The sequence below is a fragment of the Mirounga angustirostris genome, unplaced genomic scaffold, assembly GCF_029215605.1.
Source record: "Mirounga angustirostris isolate CCGP_5_RB_7025 unplaced genomic scaffold, mMirAng1.0.hap1 SCAF_7, whole genome shotgun sequence".
Lineage (NCBI taxonomy): Eukaryota > Metazoa > Chordata > Mammalia > Carnivora > Phocidae > Mirounga > Mirounga angustirostris.
In genome coordinates, this window is record NW_026991715.1 from 79,831,486 (window position 1) to 79,855,929 (window position 24,444).

At 34.1% G+C, this 24,444-nt stretch overlaps 1 protein-coding gene across 1 annotated transcript in view; it reads right to left on the reverse strand.

Annotated features, from left to right (window-relative positions):
• Nucleotides 1-389: 389 nt before the first annotated feature.
• The window catches only part of SLCO6A1 (solute carrier organic anion transporter family member 6A1), a 92,422-nt gene continuing 68,367 nt past the window's right edge, over nt 390-24,444 (reverse strand). Inside the window, exons 11-13 of the mRNA XM_045864340.1 lie at nt 5,181-5,245; nt 2,733-2,870; nt 390-406 (exon numbers count right to left, since the gene is read on the reverse strand). Of these exons, the coding sequence (XP_045720296.1) occupies nt 390-406; nt 2,733-2,870; nt 5,181-5,245 (220 nt within the window). The remainder of the gene's footprint in view (nt 407-2,732; nt 2,871-5,180; nt 5,246-24,444) is intronic.

Genomic DNA, 24,444 nt, shown 5'->3' on the forward strand with positions numbered 1-24,444 from the left:
TCTCTATAAAATATCAATTCTCCAATTGTAAAATGTAATTAATGTCATAAACTTATATCAAGTTATTTAAAGGAGATTTTTGTAATGTTTACAAAAACTTTTAGATTTCTTAAAGATACAGCCCAAGAAAAATGCAAGATGTGTTATTATTTCACAGAATGTATTAACTCTAAAGCTTAAAAATACATTTCTGCTATCAAAATTTAAATATCAATAAGAACTGGAACATAAATTAACTTCATGAAGCTTCACTCTTTTTGAAATATTCACCATTTTCCAAATAAAAACAAATATTTTAGAAAAATTAGTTGATTATTAGGGTTTTTATTCATTTTCATGTTTCATGTTTCAGAAAATATATTACAAGCATTATATGAAAGTACTTGAGCTTAGGATGCAAATGACCCTGAAAATTAAAGTAAAAAATATTTTAGAGCAACAATATCAATTATCTGACAATATTAATTATAGTGGTTACAAAAGATAAAGTAAGAAACATTAGTCTGTCATTTATAATGACACAATGATTTTCATACATTTTTAATAGCACAACACCGTAAACAACCCAAATGAATTTTAACAAGAAAAATGGATAAATTGTAGTATATTTACAAAATGACGTAGTATTCAGAGATTTTTTAAAAGCACAAACTACTGCTATGGAATAACACAAATGAATCTCCCCAAAGCATATTAAGCAACACAGAAAAAAAAAACTGTATATACTGCATTACATTTGCATAAATTGCTAGAACGTGCAGAACCAACATACTGTAATAGAAATCTCAAAGAGGTTTATCTGTAGAGGAAGGAAATGGACTGAAAAGGGATATGGGGGAAATTTCTACAACTTGAATGAGGTGCTGGGTACATAGGTGCACTCAATTATCAAAGGCCATCAAACTAAACACCTAAGATCTATGCTAATTGTATCTTAATTACATCTCAATATTTTTAAGAGTACTACTTGATACATTTTTCACAAACTAAACACAGTGTGACCAGCATCTGGATCAAGAACAAAACATTGTCAACATCCCAGAAGCCTTCCTTCATGTTTTCTCAAAGTCACTAACCCAAAAGGGTTAGTTTTGTTCACTTTTGAAGTATATTTATAACAGGTCAAAACTATGTAAGTGGAATCATACACTGCATAATCATTTGTTTCTGGTTTCTTTCATTCAACGTTATGTTTGTATGATTCATCCATTATTTATGCCATTGTGTAGTTTTCATTTTCATTGTTGTATACTATTGCATTGTTGATTTTATCACAATTTATCCAAACCATTATTTATTGACTATTTGATTATCCGCTTTTGTGACGTGTTCTTTCATGTCCTTTGTCTATTTTTTCCATGTCTATCCTTTATTATTGATTAATGAGAGTGCTTTATATACTTTGGACATTGGTTCTTTTTCACATTTTACCTTCTAAACTGTGGCTGTCTATCTTTTAATTATTTCTTTTGATGCTCAGAACTTTAAAATGTCAAACTAGTTGACATTAAATTGCCACAAAAGCATATTCCTGTTGTAGTTTCTGTGTTTGTCCTTTCAGACGTAATTCCCTATTTCTTTATTATTGTTATCTCCTCTTAGTAGCTCCTTGGCAGGATCTCTAGCAGTTCACCAGTTTTCTCAATTATGTGCTGTTTGAAAATAAGTAAGCATGCTAGTTATATCTAAAATAAAAATTAAAAGGCTCAGTGTCTTAAGAGGACTTACTTACGAACAATGCCTAGTTTTGTTGAATTATCTCTGAGAAATTAATTCTGACTACTTAAATGTCATTTTTTTACTTTTTAATTGTTTTCTAAAATTTTACTTTACTCAGTGTTCAATGTAGACTAAGCTGGCTGGATAACTGACTTTTGAATTACAGGACACCACTGTATACTTTATCACAGAGGTATTTGTTACTGTTAAATATTAGAGTCTATTATGTGTTTCTTTGAATTAATGAACCCACTCATTAAAATCACAAAACATATAAAGACTTTTAAGTATTTATCACACCAACATCATCTATGCAATAAAATCACAAAATGTTAGTACTGATTAACATTTCAGAAATTATGTAGTCCAACATCCTCATTTTACAGATGAATAAATTGAGACCCAGGAAGATCTAGTGAATTTTCTAAAGTAATGCAAGCCTATTTAGACTTTCTCAACATTGACCATAGCTCATATCACCATAGTATCCCAATTCCCCATATCTCTTATTTATTCATCAAATAATGAATGCCTGCTATGTGGATTGTTATATCATTAAGCAAAAGAAACAGCGAAACTTACATTTAAGTAGGATAAAAATATCTTTATGTTCTTTAGGTGTGTGAAAAAAATTTTTTTTAATTATCCAGTCCTTTACTATGGAAATGGAAATTGTCACAAGGTCGAGCAACTTGGTTGTATATGTATATGGACAAAATTGCTTCCTAAATTGAAATTTTGCTAATTACCACCCTTTATTCAGGAGTAACATAAAACAATTGTGTATTTAGTGGAGTGACTCAAATATTCATATAAATACTATAAAACTTTAGTTTCTAAAATATTTTCTATATAATAAGGCTTCTTTAATCATCAAAGTATCCATTTGTTCACAGTTTATTACTGTACACTATTATAAACAACTATATGTTTTTAAAACAATTATACTTTTCTATATTTCCTCTTTTAGAACAATTATACTTTTCTATATTTCTTCAATAGGTATCACTTACATACTCCTACCATAAGGTAAGCCATTTTCATCTTATTATAGATCCAACAATTTCCTTTTTTTCCACAGAATTCAGTCTCCCGAAAGATACAAGAAGTTTCTCCTGCCATTTTAAAAAGTATTGGTCCAGGTATCGTCCCTATGAAAAATGCAGTAATTGTAAATTCTCCATGAAAACACTTCAGGTAAGGACAAGAATGTTTTTATTCTAAAATTAAACATATATTTAGTCATCATCACATTTACATATATCATTTAAAATTAGCTAAGAATTTACTTACAAATAGGATTATTAATATCTGGAAACAATGACTGTATTTTTAAAAAATCCTTATTTCTGCAGGTATAAAACTTAGTATATTTCATATTTTTAGAATGATGTACATATTTATTGTTATGTAGTAGACATCTCACAACTTTTAATTTTTCAATTAAAAATTTAGGAGAAAGTAAGAGAGAGATATTAAATATTATTTTGGGGAATTCAGTATACCTCCAAAGATTTCGAATTGTGAAATTTTCAATCAATGATAAGTTAGTTTCATAATGCAATGTACATCTGTTATCAAGATATTGAGAGAAAAAACTGAAAATGTAAATGCTTTGGTATGTTTGTAGCAACCCCTAAATTCAGAGAACCTCAAATCCCGAGGAACAGTTGTGTGCTGCCTGAGGTAAATCTCTATATACTCAGAGACAACATCTGCTCAGCAACAATTTCAGCTAAAATTGAAGTAAAAGTCACTTAAATAAAAAGCCAGTGGGGAGCCTGGCTGGCTCAGTTGGTGGAGCATATGACTCTTGATCTTGGGGTTGTGAGTTCCAGCCCCATGTTAGATGTGGAGATGACTTAAAAATAAAATCTTAGAAAAAAAAGCCACCCCAAAGGCTTTAGAAAAAGGATCTCAGAACTAACATGTCTTAACCATCTTCCTTCTATCAGGGCCCTCATGCTTCGTGACTCTTGATTCCTGCCAAAGATCACTATCCATCACCAGTTTTCCCAATCTCATTGAGTGTTAGCACTCTGTGCTTAAGGTGAAAAACTTAGGCCTACTATTCATTATTTTTCTATTTTCCATCATATTTTTCCAATCCATGATAATAAATCTCTGTGACTCTAACTCCAGACATACCTTGGATATGTTGATTTCTCTGTCTTTTACAACCTCCAAAATCCAATTTAATATAATTCTGACTTAGACTTCAGCAGAAGCCTTTTTTTCCTCCACATTTATCTTCTATAAGTATTTCTCCCTCAGAAGCAGAGTTATCTTTTAAGTGTAAATCAGATAATCTCTATCCTCTGCTTCAAATTCTCTGTTGGCAAAATCTTGTTAGATATAAGAGCGAGTCTGTATCTAAAATATAATATTCCACCCTCTTCCATCAAAACTGTATTAGTCTCCCTGGCTTCCTTTCTGATGCAGAAAATATTTCTATACTTGTTGTTTCTCATGTTCCTTCTTCCATTACAAACCTGTCATTGGGGCACCTGGGTGGCTTAGTCAGTTAAGGTTAAGCATCTGCCTTCGGCTCAGGTCAGGATCCCAGGGTCCTAGAATCGAGCCCTGCATGGAGCCCCCACATCGGGCTCCCTGCTCAGCAAGGAGACTGCTTCTCCCTCTCTCCCTTCCTCCCTCTCCCTTAGCTCATGCTCTCTCTCTCAAATAAATAAATAAAATCTTTTTTAAAAATTGTCTTTATGTAGTGGGTCATTATTCATATAAAAATATGCTCTTATTTTTCCTGATTAAAAAAGCAATTTTAACCCCACACATTGATCTAGTTATTGAATTATTTCTCTGATCCCCATCAAAACCACACTTAAATTTTTCTACATTCTTGACTTCATTTATCATATGTTTTTCAGTCTTCAATCCAGTTCAATCTTGTTTCCTTACCCCATTAATATTTTTAACCAACTTTTGAACCAGAGGTGCTAATATAGTCATAATGCAGATTTGAAAGCTAGTGTTTGCTATTTAAGAAAGTCTGAAGTCCACAGTGCATTATCCTCAGCAAGACCAATTTCTTCTTTGGCCATAAATCCTTGAAAACATCAGATTCAGAGTCTTTGGTATTGAAAATGTTTAAAAGCACTAGTTTAGGTTAGTGACTTTCCAAACATGCAAGCAATCCTGTGGTTATGTGTTTTGTTTCAGCTTACCAAACCACTTGTATGAACTTGATGAATATACCTCTAATCAAATAGATTTTCCTAATCAAATATAATATTAATACATATTTTATATGACAGGATGGGCTTTGCACTAGGTATTGCCTTTTTACATAAATATTATCCTAAATTCTGCAAAGCAGTTCCCCCAGTCACTTGTTTTGTATCCGTTAACCATTATTATTTATTTGAAATTCCAAATATACATGTAGACACACATATCAAAAAATGAACAATTCAGTGTAATAAAAGATTGCCAAAAGTCCATACCAAATATTCTCAAAATCACATAGGTCAAACCCAAGGCCAAAGAACGTTGATTGTCTGATACAATCCTGCAAGCAAATAGTAATGATATTACCAAAACATCATTATTAGCTATAGAGAATGTTTGCTAGATTCAAGGTTGGTTTTTTTTTTTTTTTTTTTTTTTTCCTGTGCATCAATTAAACAAACTAAGAATCTTTAGCCAGTTGACAGAGTTCATTCTGGGTGAATTAAAGAAGCACCACTCCTTCAATTTCTTCATATCCTTCCCCTTGCCAACTGATTCCAAAGCTTCTTGCTCTTCACAAGGAGGAAGCATTTATGGACCAAACCTTCTGCCCCAACCTCTTTTTCCTTTGCTGAAAAAAACAGCACTAACTTTCACACTTAACCATTTTCCATTTTGAGGTGCATACCCACTGTTTTAGATTTCTCCTTTTTGCCCCTGTGAGATCCACTCCCTACATTTCTCTACCTTTATGTCTGTCTTGGAAGGCTGACCTAAATGTACTACATCAGTAGGCTTTCTTGCTTTCTGTCTTCTAGTTAGGGTTTACGAATTGGGTGCTCCAGAGTGAGGAAGGAAAGTGAGGTCAAGGTGTTCATGCCCAGGATCTCTCCCTGCAGAGTTATATCAGGTTGACTGGGTCCCTAGGCAAAGCAGTCCCCTCTACAGTTCTCTCTCCTTCATACCCCTGTTTTCCTCTGGCCAAGTGGTAACAGACCAGAGGTACTATATTGTACCATGTGATTTCTTATACTTCACCCACATTTTAAATAGCCACTTTCTTCAACCTTGCTCAAATTGTCTTAATTGGAGGGTGCCTTCTCTTTCCTATTGGACCTGACTCTTACCCTCACTATTCAAAAGCTAAAATAAACAAAAAATAACTTTCCCAAATATAAAAAATGAACCTCTCTGTATTTCTTATCGGTCAAAGCAGGTATTTGTTCAAAAAAATGCATAACACCACATACTAGTTTGGAAAATGAAAATATAATTTAAAAAAGTCAACCTTTGAACATAGTAGGAAGTAAAAAATTAAGAACTACATTTTATTTTAAATAAACTCTATGCTTACCCTTTCTTTCCTTGCTCTAGAACTTGAACAATAAACTAGTATGACCAATATTTTTATCCAAACTGATTCAATTTAGGGGCACCTGGTTGGCTCAGTCGTTAAGCGTCTGCCTTCCGCTTAGGTAATGATCCCGGGGTCCTGGGATCGAGTCCCACATTGGGCTCCCCCTGCTCTGCGGGGAGTCTGCATCTCCCTCTGCCACTGCCTGCCACTCCCGTTTGGCTCAGGTCATGATCCCAGCGTTCTCGGATGGAGCCCTGCATCCGGCTCCCTGCTCGGCGGGAAGCCTGCTTCTCCCTCTCCCACTCCCCCTGCTTGTGTTCCCTCTCTCGCTGTGTCTCTCTCTGTCAAATAAATAAATAAAATCTTAAAAAAAAAAAAAACTGACTCAATTTACTAAAATGTAGCATATGTACAATATTTTGTGAATATTTTACAAAAAGTGAGGTAATTCTACCCATATCAACCTGGTGAAAATATATATTCTTTCCTCAGATGTTTACTACTAGGAAAATGAAAACAAATTAACCAATCTTCAAAAGAGAATGACTTTTTTAAATTAAAAAATAATTTACACTTCTATAATGAGCAGATTCCTAAGGGAGGGAAAAAAAAGCGTCACATTTTAGAACCGCACTTCTGTATAGGTCTTGGTATAATGTGGAAATATGAATAATAAGCCTAACTATAATTGTGTGTTCTGCTTCATTTAGCACAGGTAGTTCTATTACATGGCTTATCGTTGCTTTCTGAAGCATATATAGAGCTGACCATAACTCATAAGTGTAATCATTAAGGTGTATTTATGTGCCTTCAGTTTGATTATAACCATCTTTCTGATATACAAAACAAGATGAAAAGAGAAATGATTCCTAGGATTTCCCATAATCACTTAAATGAATGAACAAAATAAATAATAGATATGTATTAAAAATATTTAATAAAAAATGAGTATATTTTAACAAGGAAGTGAATATCTTTTGTACATCATCTAATAAGTAAAGCTATGATAGGATGACTTAAGAATTTCATGGAATAAATGAAACATTTGTTAGTACTCTTCCAAAATGTAAAAAGGCAGCTTCCATTATCTCTTATGACTTTTAAATTTATATTTTCATTCCATATCTTTCTTAAAAGACACCAGTTCTAGACTTAAGTTCCTGTTTTGCCCAAAAGCTGCTCTTCCCCTAATGTTCCCTATCACAAGAAGGGGAACTCTCATCCACCATCATGCAATGTTCAAGCCCAAAATGTGAAAAGAGGCATCCTTGTTTCCTCATTGACCAGATTCAATAACTAAATACTGTGATTTTTTTTTAAATACAGCTTTTTCATATCTCTTTTTCTGATTTAAAAGAAAAAATTATCTCTAAGACCACTGGCCTATTCCAAGGCTGTATCTTACTCCTTAAAAAAAAATTAAATGACTTCTTAATTTATCTCCCAACAAACATCCTTATCCTTTCAGTCCATTCTCCATGGAACAGCCAAAGTGATTTTTATTTACTCTGCAGTCAAATGCTCTACCACTGAGCTATACCCCCCTTTATTTACTCTGAAATTCTGATTATTTCACTGCCCCACTAGGATCTTTCAGCAGCTTCTACTTGTTCTTATGATAACATCTAGAATTGCAGAAAACTTTACAACGGTCAGCCTGATCACATCAGCCTCATTGCACGCCACCTCACACCGCATTTTTCCCTGAAGTCTATCTCATTATATTCAAACCACTTCCTAAAAGATCTTTGATTCACTTCTTTAAGATTTCACTTTCATTTTAAATGAAATTCCCACAAGTTGAGATCTTTTTTTAGGCTTACTGTCATTCTATTCATAAATCAATACTATTGTTTTAATAATTAAAACTTTATGGTGCATTTTAGCTTATGAGGCTAAGCCTCCATTATTGTGTTTCTTTAAGATTCCCAAGCTACTGTTATTATTTTTCCCTAAGAACTTTAGAATCAGATTTTAAAGTTCAATAATTATATTTGTATTTTGATTATCACATTAAAATTATCAATTATCTTAAGAACTGATATATTGGTAATGTTAGGTCTTCAGAAATCCATAATATGGGATACATCTTTCCCAACTGTTCAAGTCAGTCTGCTTTCATGACATTCATGTGTGTGTGTGTATGTGTTTCATTTTATTTTTTACTTTTTATTTTGAAATTATTTATTTTTGAAACTCACAGTTATTTGTAAAAATAGTACAAAGTACCATGGGTCCCCCAATGATGAAATCTTATATAACTATTATATAATATTAAAACCAGGAAAATGACATTGACTTATTTCTGTTAACCAGACTACTGACCTTAATCTATTTTCATTTTTCAGTTAATGTAGGTTAAAAAATTATTTTTAACTGAATTGGTGTGTGTCTGTGTGCACATGCATGCATGAGTGTGTGTATGCTATTTTTTTATATCCTGGAGCTTAATGACTTTTTATCTAAATGTATTAGCTATTATTTCCAATACAACATAAAAAGAACTGGTAATATTTTTCCTGGAAGTTTTATTGTAACAGAAAGATAAACACTGGAGTTCAAATCTCACCAAGAATGAAGGGAATGAAGGATCCTATGTTTAGCTTTCTTTCCATCAGGACCTCTTGAAAGACTATGTCCTAGAATAAAGGGCAACCTGGAAATTGGTAAGATCTTTTAGAGACTTAAACTTACCCTCAAACCAACCAAATTTCTGTTTGGATTACAGGGAACTGTCCCAATTCTGTACATCTAAATAAATTTATTGAAAAAAAAATTTTGGAGTTATTAATGTCTATAGCCTCTATTGTTTTTGGTACACAAAATCTCACATATGATTAAAAATAATTATAGGAACTACAAAAGAGACAAGAGAAAAAAATACAATATAATACTTCTATAGAATATTCAGATACTACATACCTGACAGAGATTTTAAATATGGGGAATTAATATATCCAAGAAAACAAATGATAAGATAGACAATTTTATCAGAGAACTAGTATCTAGTAAAAAGAAATGAAATTCTATAACTGAAAAATACACTAATTAGAATTAAGAATTCAGTAGGTGAATTTAATAGTTAATTAGACACAGATGAAGATACAATTAGTAAACTAGAGTATAGGTAAATGGAAAAGCAGATGGGGATAAGATTAAAGCATCAAAAATTAGAAAAGTGAAAAAACTTTAGTCTAAAGCACAGAGCATACAAACAAATGAAACTAGAAAGCAAAAGACAGTAAAAGACACATAGACAAAGTGAAAGGTTTATGATATGTGTAATTAAGATCCCAGAGATGAGGAGAGAAAGAATGGAGCAGAGGAATATTTGAAGAAAGAACACTTGAGAATTTTCCTGAATTAATGAAAGATATTGTGCTAGATAATCACCCAAGATGGCTGGCATCAATTCCTTTTTTTTTTTTTTTCTTTTTTCTTTTCTGTACATGCTAGTTGTTCCTGGCATCAAAAAGTGGAACCTAATGATTCTCTTCCTGAAACATGACTTTTTTAGCTAATAGAATGCAGAAAAGTGACATTCTTGGACATCCAGCCTAGGTCAAATAAAGCCTTGCTGCTTTTGCCTTGTAGCTTATGCTTGGGTCTCTTGGAACACTAGGACTTCAGACGCTCCCTTTTGGAACTGCTGTACTTTGTTAGCAGAAGTACAAGTCACATAAAGAGCCTACTTATGGTCAGTCAACCTCAATTAGGCTCCCAGCAAAAGTTAGCCTAAATTGTCAGTGGTCTTGGAAATCCAGCCCAGTCATGCTATCAGATGACTAAGTGTCATGTGGCATCTGACCACAAGCTCAAGAACTACCAATCAAGAACTACCCAATTGAGCTCAGTCAACTTACAGAGCCATGAGAGAGAAAGATAAAGTGTTGTCGTTAAGTAATAAATTTAAGATGGTTTGTTACTGCTATGGGCTGAATTATCTTCCTTCCAAAATTTATATGCTGAAATCCTAACCTCTAGTACCTCAGAATGCCATCTTATTGAAGACAGGTTTTAGAGAGGTAATTAAGTTAAAATGAGGTCAGTTGTGTGGGCCTAATCCAATATGACTGGTCTCTTCATTAGAACAGAAAATATGGACACAGAAATGTACAGAGCAAAGACAATGTAAAGGATCGAGGAAAAATGGCCATTTACAAGCCAAGGAGATTTGGAATAGATCTTCCCTCACAGCCCTCAGAAGGAACCAAGACTGCCCACACCTTGATCTCAGATTTCTAGCCTCAAGAGCTGTGAGAAAAAAAATATCTGTTGTTTAAGACACCCATCCTGTGGTACCTTTCTATGTATGGTAGCCTAGCAAACTAATACACTTCTCATAGTAGATAACAGGAAAAGACAACAAGCCTGTCTTTTAAAGGCGTAAGAAAAATTTAAATCTCCATGCAGCATAAACACAAACAAAATCATATTAAGAAATATCATAGTAAAATTACTGACAACCAAAGACAAGAAAAATGTTAAAAACATCTAGAGAAAAAGGCATATTACATTCAAAGGAATAGTAATAAAACATTCTCATAGAAGTCAAGAAAACAGTTAAACAGTTTAGTACTTTTTAAAGTACTAAAATTACCACCAAACTTGAAATTCCATAAGCAGCCAAAGTATAATTTTATAATAAAGGTGAATTAAACATATTTTTAAACAAACAAAAAATGAACAAAATTCATTTCTATCAGACCCACAGTAAAAGAAATTTTTTTGAAGAAAGAAATGATCTCTGAAGAAAGCAAAAAATGCAGGAAAATATAAAGAGATTCTGATAATATGATATTAAATATATATAAAATTACATCCGTTAGGTTGTAAAATTTGTGTAGCATCAGAATATATGACAACAGCAACAAAAGTTTGGAAGAAAGTTAATGGAGTTAAAGTATTTTTAGGTCCTTGAATTATCCAGAAAGTGGTAGGGTACTAATTAAATTTGACTCTAATGAATGATATATACTCTTATAATGTCTTGACTACTATAAGAAGAATAAAATAATACATAATTAGCAAAATAATAAAGGGAAAATAATTAAAACTAAAAATAATCAATGTAAAAGAAGTAAAGAACTGAAAGAACAAGTAGAAAATATTTTAAAGCAAATCCTAAAATGAGACAAAAATCCAAACATATCAGCAATTATTTTTAATTTAATAGTCTATATAGTCTAGTTTAAAAACTAAGTTATTAGACTGGATTTTTTTTAAAGGTGAAAGATTTATGCGATCTGAAGAGAAACCAAAGTGTTGGACTGGATTTTTTTTTTTAAAGGCAACTATAGACTGCTTACTAGATATACCTTAAATATGTATAATCAGAGAATGATTGAAAGTAATAGAATGGAAAAGTATATATTATGCTAATAGAAATATAGCTGATAAAACAATATTAAAGTGAGAAAAAGTAATTCTAAGACAAAAGTTATTAGAGATAAAAAAGAATATTAGAATATTTCAAGGGCTTAAAGGGTCAATAAAGCAAGAAGTTGTAGCATTCAAAATTTGTTTTCAAGTAATATAGCCTCAAAATATATAGAGCAAAAATGATGTAGTAATGGACAAGTGTACCATAATAAAAAAGATCTTAAATAATTTGTAAGTCCAAAGAAGTTTTCAAGGAAGAAAACATGAAAGTATGTTTCCTGAACAAAGTGGACTCCATCTAAAAATAAATGGAATATTAATGTTTATATTATATATAAATAAAAGATATATAACAAAATATAACAAAAAAATTTCAAATGTTTAGGAATTAAACTATACACTTCTAAATAAAATAAGAAAAATACATCAAAAGTCATATTTGAATTGAAAGGATGAGAAAAATACATATTAAGACTTCTGGAATGCTATATTCACATTTGGACAGAAAAAGAATATATATCAATATACAGAAGATATATGTGAATAAAATAAAAATATAATAAACATAAAAATGAAATGATAGAAATTAAAAATTAAAGCAAAAAGGTTGATTAGCTTCTTTCTCTTTCTCTCACTTTCTTTCTCTCACACATACACACACACACACACACACATGCATTCCATTTCTAATTTAACACCCCACAAAGAAATTTCTGTGCCCAGGTGACAACACAAGTGATTTCTTCCAAAGATTTGATTTAAATAAATAAATAAATAAATTTAACCACACCTTCATAAAATAGCCCAGATACAAAGAAAAGAGGAAATATTTCCCAACTCATTTCATGAGACCAGAACAACATTAAGACCAAAACCTGACAAGCACATTAATAAGAAGGGAAAATTATAAGGTAACTTTAGTCATGAAGACAGATGCAAAAATACTACATAAAATATTAGCAAAATGAATCAAGCAACTGACCAAGTTCAACTTATTCCTAGAATAAAGTAGAAATATGATATTTGTGATCATCTCAATATATGCATCAAATGTATTTCAAAATTTATTCATTAAAAAATGTCTTAGAAAAAAAGTCTTAGTGAATGAGGAATGAAAAAAATTGGCTTATTCTGATAGATGTTATCAATACCACACTTAATGGTGAAATTTACAGCAAATTTCATATCTCACACTGAAATACCAAAAGCCATCATCATGATGCACATACAAAACAAGGATAGTAACTACCATTACTTCTATTCAGCACTGTAAAGGATAGCTTAATCAGGCAAGAAAAAATGTATAAGGGTTGGAAAATAATAAAAATCATTTTTTGCAGATCAGGATTATGTACATAGAAAATCTGAAGTTAAAATACCAATGAACCACTAGAAATTAATATAAGCATATGTACAGAATAAAAGATCAAAGCACAAGAATGAATTGCATTCTTCGTACCAACAATAAACAACTATACTATACTATGCTATACTAAGTATGAAAAACATTAATTACCTAGGAATGAATCATGAAGGAGGTTTATACCTCCATCCTGAAAATAAAAATTATGAACAAATTTTGGAAGAAATAAGTGAAGATTTAAATAAATGAAGGAACTATACATCATTGATTGATCAAAAAACTCAGTGTGGTAAGTATAGCAATTTTTTCAAATAGATTTAAAGGTATTCTGTTTAAAATTTCGTCATGTTAGGGGTGCCTGTGTGGCTCAGTTCGTTAAGCATCCAATTCTTGGTTTCACCTCAGGTCATGATCTCATGGGTCATGAGATTGATCCCCACATCGGGCTCCCTGCTCAGCGGGAGTCTGCTTGAAGATTCTCTGTCTCTGCCCCGCCCCCCTGCCATGTGCTCTCTCTCTCTCAAGTAAACAAATCTTTTAAAAAAATCTCATCATGTGGGGGGAGGAGCAAGATGGCAGAGGAGTAGGAGACCTAAATTTTGTCTGGTCCCAGGAATTCAGCTAGATAGGGATCAAACCATTCAGAACACCTATGAACTCAACAAGAGATCGAAGAAAAGAATAGCAGCAACTCTCTGAACAGAAAAGTGACAACTTTCTGGAAGGTTGGACCTGCAGAGAAGTGAATCGGAGGCGATATTCAGGAAGATAGGCAGTGGGGAAGGGGGCCTCTGTCAGCCACTACTGGCAAGTGATAGAGCATCAGAGCACAAAATCAGAACTTTTAGAAGTCTGCTCTGCTGAGGGATGTGGCGCCAGTGGCTAAGAGGGGGGTGGAACCCTCGCTGGGACAGTGTGGTCTCAGGACCCCTGGGGTCACAGGGAGACTGGGGGTGCCTGAGTGTGGCAGAGCTCCCAGGTATCGAAGAGGGGAAGCGAGCTGCAGAGATGGAGCCGAGGAGTGGGCTCTCAGCTCGGGTTGCCATAAACTGTGATCCGGGGCACAGTCGGGCCACTGCTCTTCCAGCAGGGACCCAACAAGCGACAAATTCGGGGAGACTCCCCTTCCTCCCCCGGGAGGAGTGGCACGGGAGCACATGGCAGGGATCTGCTGGGTTTGGAGACTCCTCACAGGGTCGGGTGCCAGAGATAGAAATGCTCAGTCACAGGCCGGGTGAGCACAGAGTGCAGCCGGAGACTGGGGAGATGGGAGTAACTGACTGCTTTTCTCTGGGGGTGCACTGAGGAGTGGGGCCCCGAGTTCTCAGCTCCTCCAGGGCAGAGACTGGGAGGCCACCATTTTCACTCTCAGCCTCCAAAGCTGTAGGGAAAGCTTGCAGGGAAGAAAAGCTCCCTAGAGCAAACCCAAGCAGATTACTTAGCCCGGACCCAGCAAGGGCAAGGCAATTCCACCTCTGCCAAAGATATTTGGGAACCACAGCAACAGGCCCCTCCCCCAGAAGATCAGCAAGAACAGCCAGCCAAGACCAAGTTTACTGATCAATGAGACCAGCAGAACTCCAGTGCTAGGAGAATACTGCACATAGAATTCATGGCTTTTTCCCACCTGATTCTTTAGTCTTTCAAAGTAAATTTTTTTAATTTTCTTTTTTTTCTTTTTCTATTTTTTTGGGGGGGAATTTTTCTTTTTCCCTTTTTCAACCAACATCTTATCAATCCCTTTTTTATTTTTCATTTTTAGAGTCATATTCTATCCCTTCATAGTAGTTAGCCTTATTTTTGGTATATATATATATATATATATATATATATATATATATATATATATATATATATATATATATATAAGTTGTTCTGTCTTTAAAATTTTGGGATACAGTTTCTTCGAACAGACCAAAATATACACTAAATCTCTAGTGTATGGCTTTGTTCTAGTCTCCTGCCTGATCATATCCTCTCCCTTTATTTTTTTAATTTCTCTTCTTTCTTTTTTCAACCAACTTCTTATCAATTCCTATTATAAAATCTTTTATAATTTTCAACTTTACATTCATATTCCATCCCTTCATTGTATTTACCCTTATTTTTGTACATATATAAGTTTTTCTTTCTTAAAATTTTGGGAAGAAGTTTCTTCTAACAGACCAAAATATGTGCAAAATCTAGTGTGTGGCACTGATCTATTCACCAAACTGATCAAATTTGATTGTATTCTTTTTTTTTTCTTTGTTCTTTCTTTCCCTTTTTTTCCCCCTGGTTTCAGGCCTCTTCTGGTTTGTTTAGTGTATATTTTTCTGGGGTTGTTGTTACCCTGTTAGCATTTTGTTCTCTCATTCATCTATTCTCCTCTGGACAAAATGACAAGACAGAAAAACTCACCTCAAAAAAAAGAACAAGAGGCAGTACCGACTGCCAGGGACCTAATCAATATGGACATTAGTAAGATGTTGGAACTAAAGTTTAGAATGACGATTATAAAGATACTACCTGGACTTGAAAGAAGCATGGAAGATACTAGAGAAACCCTTTCTGGAGAAATAAAAGAACTACAATCTAACCAAGTCGAAATCAAAAAGGCTATTAATGAGGTGCAATAAAAAATGGAGGCTCTAACTGCTAGGATAAATGAGGAAGAAGAGAGAATTAGTGATATAGAAGACCAAATGATGGAGAAAAAAGAAGCCGAGAAAAAGAGAGATAAACAACTACTGGATCACGAGGGCAGAATTCGAGAGATAAGTGATACCACAAGACGAAACAATATGAGAATAATTGGGATCCCAGAAGAAGACAAAGAGAGAGAGGGGCAGAAGGTATATTGGAGCAAATTATAGCAGAGAACTTCCCTAATTTGAGGAAGGAAACAGGCATCAAAATCCGGAGGCACAGAGAACGCCCTCAAAATCAATAAAAATAGGTAAAACACCCAACAAAAAATAATAAAACTTACAAGTCTCAGAGACAAAGAGAAAATCCTGAAAGCAGCTCAGGAGAAGAGGTCTGTAACCTACAATGCTAGAAACATTAGATTGACAACAGACCTATCCACAGAGACCTGGCAGGCCAGAAAGGACTGGCTGGATATATTCAGAGCACTAAATGAGAAAAATATGCAGCCAAGAATACCATACCCAGTCAGGCTGTCATTGAAAAGTAGGAGAGATAAAAAACTTCCAGTACAAACAAAAACTAAAAGAATTTGCAAACATGAAACCAGCCTTACAAGAAATATTGAAAGGGGTCCTCTAAGCAAAGAGAGACCCTAAAAGTAACATAGACCAGAAAGGAACAGAGACAATATACAGTAACAATCACCTTACAGGCAACACAATGGCACTAAATTCATATCTTTCAACAGTTACCCAGAATATAAATGGGCTAAGTGCCCCAATCAAAAGACACAGGGTATCAGATTGGATAAAAAAACAAGACCCATCGATATGCTGTCTGCAAGAGACTCATTTTAGATTCAAAGACACTTCCAGATTGAAAGTGAGGGGGTGGAAAACCATTTACCATGCTAATGGACATCAAAAGAAAGCTGGGGTGGCAATCCTTATATCAGACAAATTAGATTTTAAACCAAAGACTATAATAAGAGATGAGGAAGGACACTATATCCTATTTAAAGGGTCTATCCAACAAGAAGATCTAACGATTGTAAATATCTATGCCCCTAACATGGGAGCAGCCAACTATATAAGCCAATCAATAACAAAATCAAAGAAATACATCAACATCAATACAATAATAGTAGAGGACTTTAACACCCCCTCACTGAAATGGACAGATCATCTAAGCAAAAGATCAACAAAGAAATAAAGACTTTAAATGACACACTGAACCAAATGGACTTCACAGATATATTCAGAATATTCCATCCCAAAGCAACAGAATAGAAATTCTTCTCTAGTGCCCATGGAACATTCTCCAGAATCGATCACATCCTAGGTAACAAATCAGGTCTCACCTGGTACCAAAAGATTGGATCATCCCCTGCATATTTTCAGACCACAATGCTTTGAAACTAGAACTCAATCACAAGAGGAAAGTCAGAAAGAACTCAAATACATGGAGGCTAAAGAGCGTCCTACTAAAGAATGAATGGGTCAACCAGGAAATTAAAGAAGTATTGAAAAATTTCATGGAAACAAATGAAAATGAAAACACAGCTGTTCAAAATTTTTGGGATGCAGCAAAAGGCAGTCCTAAGAGGAAAGTATATAGCAATACAAGCCTTTCTCAAGAAACAAGAAAGGTCTCAAATACATAACCTAAACCTACATCTAAAGGAGCTGGAGAAAGAACAGCAAATAAAGCCTAAACCCAGCAGGGGAAGAGAAATAATAAAGATCAGAGAAGAAATCAATGAAATAGAAACCAAAAGATCAGTAGAACAGATCAATGAAACTAGGAGCTGGTTCTTTGAAAGAATTAATAGGATTGATAAACCCCTGGCCAGACTTATCAAAGAGAAAAGAGAAATGACCCAGATAAATAAAATCATGAATGAAAGAGGAGAGATCACAACCAACACCAAAGAAATACAAACAATTATAAGAACATGTTATGAGCAACTATATGCCAGCAAATTAGATAATCTGGAAGAAATGGATGCATTCCTAGAGATGTATCAACTACCAAAACTGAACCAGGAAGAAATAGAAAATGTGAACAGACCCATAACCACTAAGGAAATTGAAGGAGTCATCAAAAATCTCCCAACAAACAAGAGCCCAGGGCGAGATGGCTTCCCAGGGGAATTCTACCCAACATTTAAAGAAGAATTAATATCTATTCTTCTGAAACTGTTCCAAAAAATAGAAATGGAAGGAGAACTTCCAAACTCATTTTATGAGGCCAGCATTACCTTGATCCCAAAATCAGGAAAAGACCCCATCAAAAAGGAGAATTACAGACCAATATCCCTGATGAACATGGATGCAAAAATTCTCACCAAAGTACTAGCCAGTAGGATCCACCAGTATATTAAAAGGATTATTCACCATGACCAAGTGGGATTTATTCCTGTGCTGCAAGATTGGTTCAACATCTGCAAATCAATCAATGTGACACAATACATTAATAAAAGAAAGAACAAGAACCATATGATCCTCTCAATAGATGCGGAAAAAGCATTTGACAAAGTGCAGCATACTTTCTTGATTAAAACTCTTCAGAGTGTAGGGACAGAGGGTACATACCTCAATATCATAAAAGCCATCTATGAAAAAGCCACAGTGAATAACATTCTCAATGGGGAAAAACTGAGAGCTCTCCCCCTAAGGTCAGGAATGCAGGATGTCCACTATCACCACTGCTATTCAACATAGTATTAGGAGTCCTAGCCACAGCAATCAGACAACAAAAAGAAATAAAAGGCACCCAAATTGGCAAAGAAGAAGTCAAACTCTCACTCTTTGCAGATGATATGATACTTTATGTGGAAAACCGCAAAGACTCCACCCCAAAACTGCTAAAACTCATACAGGAATTCAGTAAAGTGGCAGGATATAAAATGAATGCACAGAAATCAGTGGCATTCCTATACACCAACAACAAGACAGAAGAAAGAGAAATTAAGGAGTCGATCCCATTTACAATCGCACCCAAAACCATAAGATACCTAGGAATAAATCTAACCAAAGAGGCAAAGAATCTTTACTCAGAAAACTATAAAATACTCATGAAAGAAATTGAGGAAGACACAAAGAAATGGAAAAACATTCCATGCTCATGGATTGGAAGAACAAATATTGTGAAGATGTCAATGCTACCTAGAGCAATCTACACATTCAATGCAATCCCCATCAAAATACCATCCACTTTTTTCAAAGAAATGGAAAAAATAATCCTAAAATTTGTACGGAACCAGAAAAGACCCCAAATAGCCAGAGGAATGTTGAAGAAGAAAAGCAAAGCTGGTGGCATCACAATGCCAGAATTCAAGCTCTATTACAAAGCTGTCATCATCACGACAGTATGGTACTAGCACAAAAACAGACACATAGATCAAGGGAACAGAATAGAGAGCCCAGAAATGGACCCTCAACTCTATGGTCAACTCATCTTTGACAAAGCAGGAAAGAATGTCCAATGGAAAAAAGTCTCTTCAACAAATGGTGTTGGGAAAATTGGATAGCCACAAGCAGAAGAATGAAACTGGACCATTTCCTTACACCACACACAAAAATAGACTCAAAATGGATGAAAGACCTAAATGTGAGACAGGAGTCCATCAAAATCCTAGAGGAGAACACAGGCAGCAACATCTTCAATCTCAGCCACAGCAACTGCTTCCTAGAAATTATTGATTTTATAATTTTTATTAAAATAATGTAGTAAATGTCCTCATGATTCTGCTTATAGAAATACTTCTTAAACAGTACATTAAAATCAAAATTCAATCACCTCAAAATCACCAAAGGCAAGGGAAGCAAGGGCAAAAATGAACTATTGGGACTTCATCAAGATAAAAAGCTTTTGCACAGCAAATGAAAGTCAACAAAACCAAAACACAACCGACAGAATGGGAGAAGATATTTGCAAATGACATATCAGATAAAGGGCTAGTATCCAAAATCTATAAAGAACTTATCAAACTCAACACCCAAAGAACAAATAATCCAATCAAGAAATGGGCAGAAGACATGAACAGACATTTTTCCAAAGAAGACATCCAAATGGCCTACAGACACATGGAAAAGTGCTCAACGTCACTCGGAATCAGGGAAATCCAAATCAAAACCTCAATGAGATACCACCTCACACCAGTCAGAATGGCTAAAATTAACAAGTCAGGAAACAACAGATGTTGGCATGGTTGTTGAAAAAGGGGAACCCTCCTACCCTGTTGTTGGGAATGCAAGCTGGTGCAGCCACTCTGGAAAACAGTATGGAGGTTCCTCAAAAAGTTGAAAATAGAGCTACCCTACGACCCAGCAATTGCACTACTGGGTATTTACCCCAAAGATACAAATGTAGTGAAAAGAAGGGCCATATGCACCCTAATGTTCATAGCAGCAATGTCCACTATAGCCAAACTATGGAAAGAGCCAAGATGCCCATCAACAGATGAATGGATAAAGAAGATGTGTATATATATACAGTGGAATATTATGCAACCATCAATAAAACCAAAATCTTGCCATTTGCAACAACGTGGAGAGAACTAGAGGGTTTTATGCTAAGTGAAATAAGTCAATCAGAAAAAGATATGTATCATATGATCTCACTGATATGAGGAATTCTTAATCTCAGGAAACAAACTGACAGTTGCTGGAGTGGTGGGGGTGGAGGGATGGGGTGGCTGGGTGATAGACACTGGGGAGGGTATGTGCTATGGTGAGCACTGTGAATTGTGTAAGACTGATGAATCACAGAATTCTGTACCTCTGAAACAAATACATTATATGTTAAAAAAAAAAGTAGTAGGAAGGGAAAAATGAAGGGGGGAAATTGGATGGGGAGAAAACCTTGAGAGACTATGGACTCTGAGAAACAACCCAAGGATTCTAGAGGGGAGGGGGTGGGGGGATGGGTTAGCCTGGTGATGGGTATTAAAGAGGGCACGTATTGAATGGAGCACTGGGTGTTATACGCAAACAATGAATCATGGAACACTACCTCAAAAACTAATGATGTAATGTATGGTGATTAACATAACATAAAAAAAAGTCCCCCCCCCAAAAATGTCATCATGTTATTATAGACATTGACTTGCTGGATTTCAATCACCTTAAAATACAAGAATGGCCAAGAAAGTCTCGAAGATGGACTTACAACAAAGACTGATACAAATATATTCACAATAACTGTACAACAATTAAGACAGTGTAATACTGGTGCAAGCATGCATAAATAACCCAATGGAACAGAACAGATACAGAAATAGATCCACATATATAGGGTCTCTTGTACACTGCTACAGGGTAAGTATAGCCTTTAAGTAAATGGTGGGGAGTCTCTTAGTATTCATACAAAAGAGGAATGAAACTGGATTCCTACAATATATCAAAAAAATCTCCAGCTGAATTATTGATTTTATAATTTTTATTAAAATAATGTAGTAAATGTCCTCATGATTCTGCTTATGGAAATACTTCTTAAACAGTACATTAAAATCAAAAAATTATTTTCCTCAAAAGATGACATTATCACAGCTGAGAAGGCAAGCCATTGAGTCAGAAAAGATATTTGTTATGAATATATATGACAAGTAATTCCTGACTTGGGGTATATAAACAGTATAGAAAGGAATCCTACAAATCAATAATAAACAGACAAACCAATATAAAAATAGACAAAAGAACCAAACAGATACTTGACAAAATTGTGTGTTCATATGGCTAATAAGTACAGGAAAATGTATTCAATCATATCAGTCCTCTGAATATGGATATTAAAATCACAGTGAAATATTAACACACACCCAACAAAATTGCTCAAGTTAAAAAAACAATAACAGATTGCTAGAAGAATGAATTTGTACAAAAACTTTTAAAATTAAAAAGCTTAATATATGTAAACCCTATGACCCAGCAATTCTGTTGTTTATATATGTATTCAATAGAAATATATTCATATCTTTCCCAAAAGACAAGTACAAAAATGTTTATGGAAACAGCAACCCTAACAGCTCTTAACTGAAAACATTAACTATAGAACAAATGGACAAATTTTAGTATATTCATACAATGGACTACTATAAATTATGCTATACAATATGGTAACCATTAACCATTTGTGCCTACTTAAATTTAAGTCTATTAAAACTAAATAAAAAAGTCCACTGCCTCATTCACACTTAACTGTATTTCAAATATCAACATGCGCATGCGGATAGACTACTATTTTGGAAAGGAGATATATAAAACATCTCATTATTTTAGATAATATGATCAGACAGCATTACTATAGGGCAATGAAAATGAATTTCTTTTATATGCAACAATATTGACTCTTAGAAGCACATTGTTAACACAATACAAACACAAATGACTATGTGCCATAATCTCCTATACACATAAAGTACAAACAGAACAAATTAACCTGTTCAGCATAGAAGTCAGGATAGTGGTAACTTTAAGGAATGAAGAACTTGGTGACAAGAAGGGAGTTATTGGAAGCATTTTTGGAATACTTGTAATTATTGATTTCTTCAACTGGATTGTGGTTACATTGGTGTCTTCACTTTGTAAAAATGCATCAAACTGTATACTAGTGATATGTGCACTCTTCTGAATATATATTATGCTTCAGTAAAATGTCTATAAAGATGATTTCTCTTGACTCCCTATTTATTACCTATTAGGCATCCAATAAGCTTGTCCTTCTTTTGATCTGTTTTCTTCCCTCATTTTTGTCATATAATCTCTACTTTTCAAAACATATTACATTGTATTCTATTTTGTCACCCTTCTGCTCAGCTTAGTATTTGTCTTAGTTCTAGCATAAATTAATTATATTTAGAAAATATAGTAGTTAAATATAAGTAGTTAAATCTGTTTAGTTTAACATAGCTAATGCTCACCAATGGACATTTTATCAAAGTTTTCCCAATTATATCTTGGCTAGTTATAACTCATCTTGCTGTCAATTCTTAAGAAGTATCTCATAACAACATTTCCTGGGTTCTGCCACATCAAAACTGTTTATAATTGTAGGGCAGTTTGTTGATGATACAATAATTAACCCATATTTTCTTTCCTCAGCAATCTTTTAAGTGTCTCTCTAGTTTTCTAGAGGTGAGTGTTGCTGTTGAGAAATCCAGTGCCAAACTTTTTTGCTTTCCTCTTTTTTTAGATGGCAAAAGGACTATTTCTTCATCTTTAAATATAACAATTTTACTATTATATATCTCAGTGTTGACTGTTTTGGGTCAGTTTCCCTAGATACTTGATGTGCCATTTCAGTATGTAAATGCAAATCTTTTATATTTCAGTATATTCATTATTCATTATTATTGCTTACTATTTCAGTGTTTATTAAATATCATTATTTCAGGAAAGTTTAACTAGAGATTTAGATATTTATTGTTGGATTGTTTTGGTTTTCTTCTCTGGGAACTTCAATTATACGTATGTTGGATCTTCTTTTCCTATCTTCTATTTTTGTCCCTTTTCTCTAACACTTTTTTCTTATTTTGATTCTATATTCTCCATTTCTTCCTCCTTCTCTTTCAACCAGTTTCTATGTTATCTTTCCTTCCCTGTGTGCTTTATAATTTAGTTTTCATTTCTGAATTGTTTCCTTAACTTCTTTCCTGAGTTCTGTTAGTTTGCATTCCATAGCCTCCTTCATCTAGCTATTTTCTCATTTTGTGGCCATAATTGTTTAACTTTTTTAGCTTAAACTTACATATAGCTGCATTTATATTTTTATCTGATTCACCATAACAATATTCTATTTAGTTTTCATTGTGTGTAGTAATGTTTAATAACTTTCATTTCTTTTACTATAGTTATTTTGTATGTAGGCAGAACCTTTTCCTTTTCCACTTATTCATGAGAAAATTCAGTAAGATGAATTTTCTTAAATTAGAGGGAGGTTATGAAAATGGAACATAAGGCAGGGCTTCCAAGCTTCAAATTCCTATGTGTGGTTCTACCTCCTCTGCCTCTCCAATTCTGGTCTGCCTCAAAAGAACTTCCACTGCAAGCCATGGGCTTCTGAGATCTCTTCACATTTCTTTTTTCTAATGGTATGTGTTCAATTATAGAAGGTATATTTTGCTGGCACTTTTTGAGATCTGTTATGTCTGGACCTCCTGGGCATTTTCCAAGCCTTTTCTTTCATTCTTTCCAGAGAGATTCTACCTTGACTTATCTACCTAGGTTGTGCTCCCCATAACTTCCATTATAAGGCAGGGCCTTCTCCTTCTGAGCAGAAATAATATGCCGGAGATATAGGAGATCTGTCAATCCTGAGAGCCTCTCCACATTTCCTGTCAGTCTTTGTAACATCTTTGTGAATCTACACACTGGCTTCCAGTTCTGCTTCAATTTTGGCAATACTTACATGCAATTTCAACTTTGTGACTTTTTATCTATTTCATAATTAGATTAAAACTACAGTATATGTGTGTGCATGCATATGCACACATGCATGTGTGTTTTATTTTCCTTATTTATTTTATTTATTTTCCTTATTGTTTTTGTATAGTTAAAAGGAGAAGTGAAAAGACTCAGAACTAAACTTCTGGAATATTACTATCATCTGTCTCATCTCACTCCTGGAAATATTTGCTTGGATGTTTCACATGAACTTTACATAAGGCATGTTTAACATTTTACTGCTTATCTTTGATCTAAGCATTCTCTTCTTGAATTTCCTATCTCAGTTAATGGATTGTCATTCATTTAGCTCCCTGGACTGGAAATCTGCACATAATCCTAATTCTTTTTATATCTTTTAT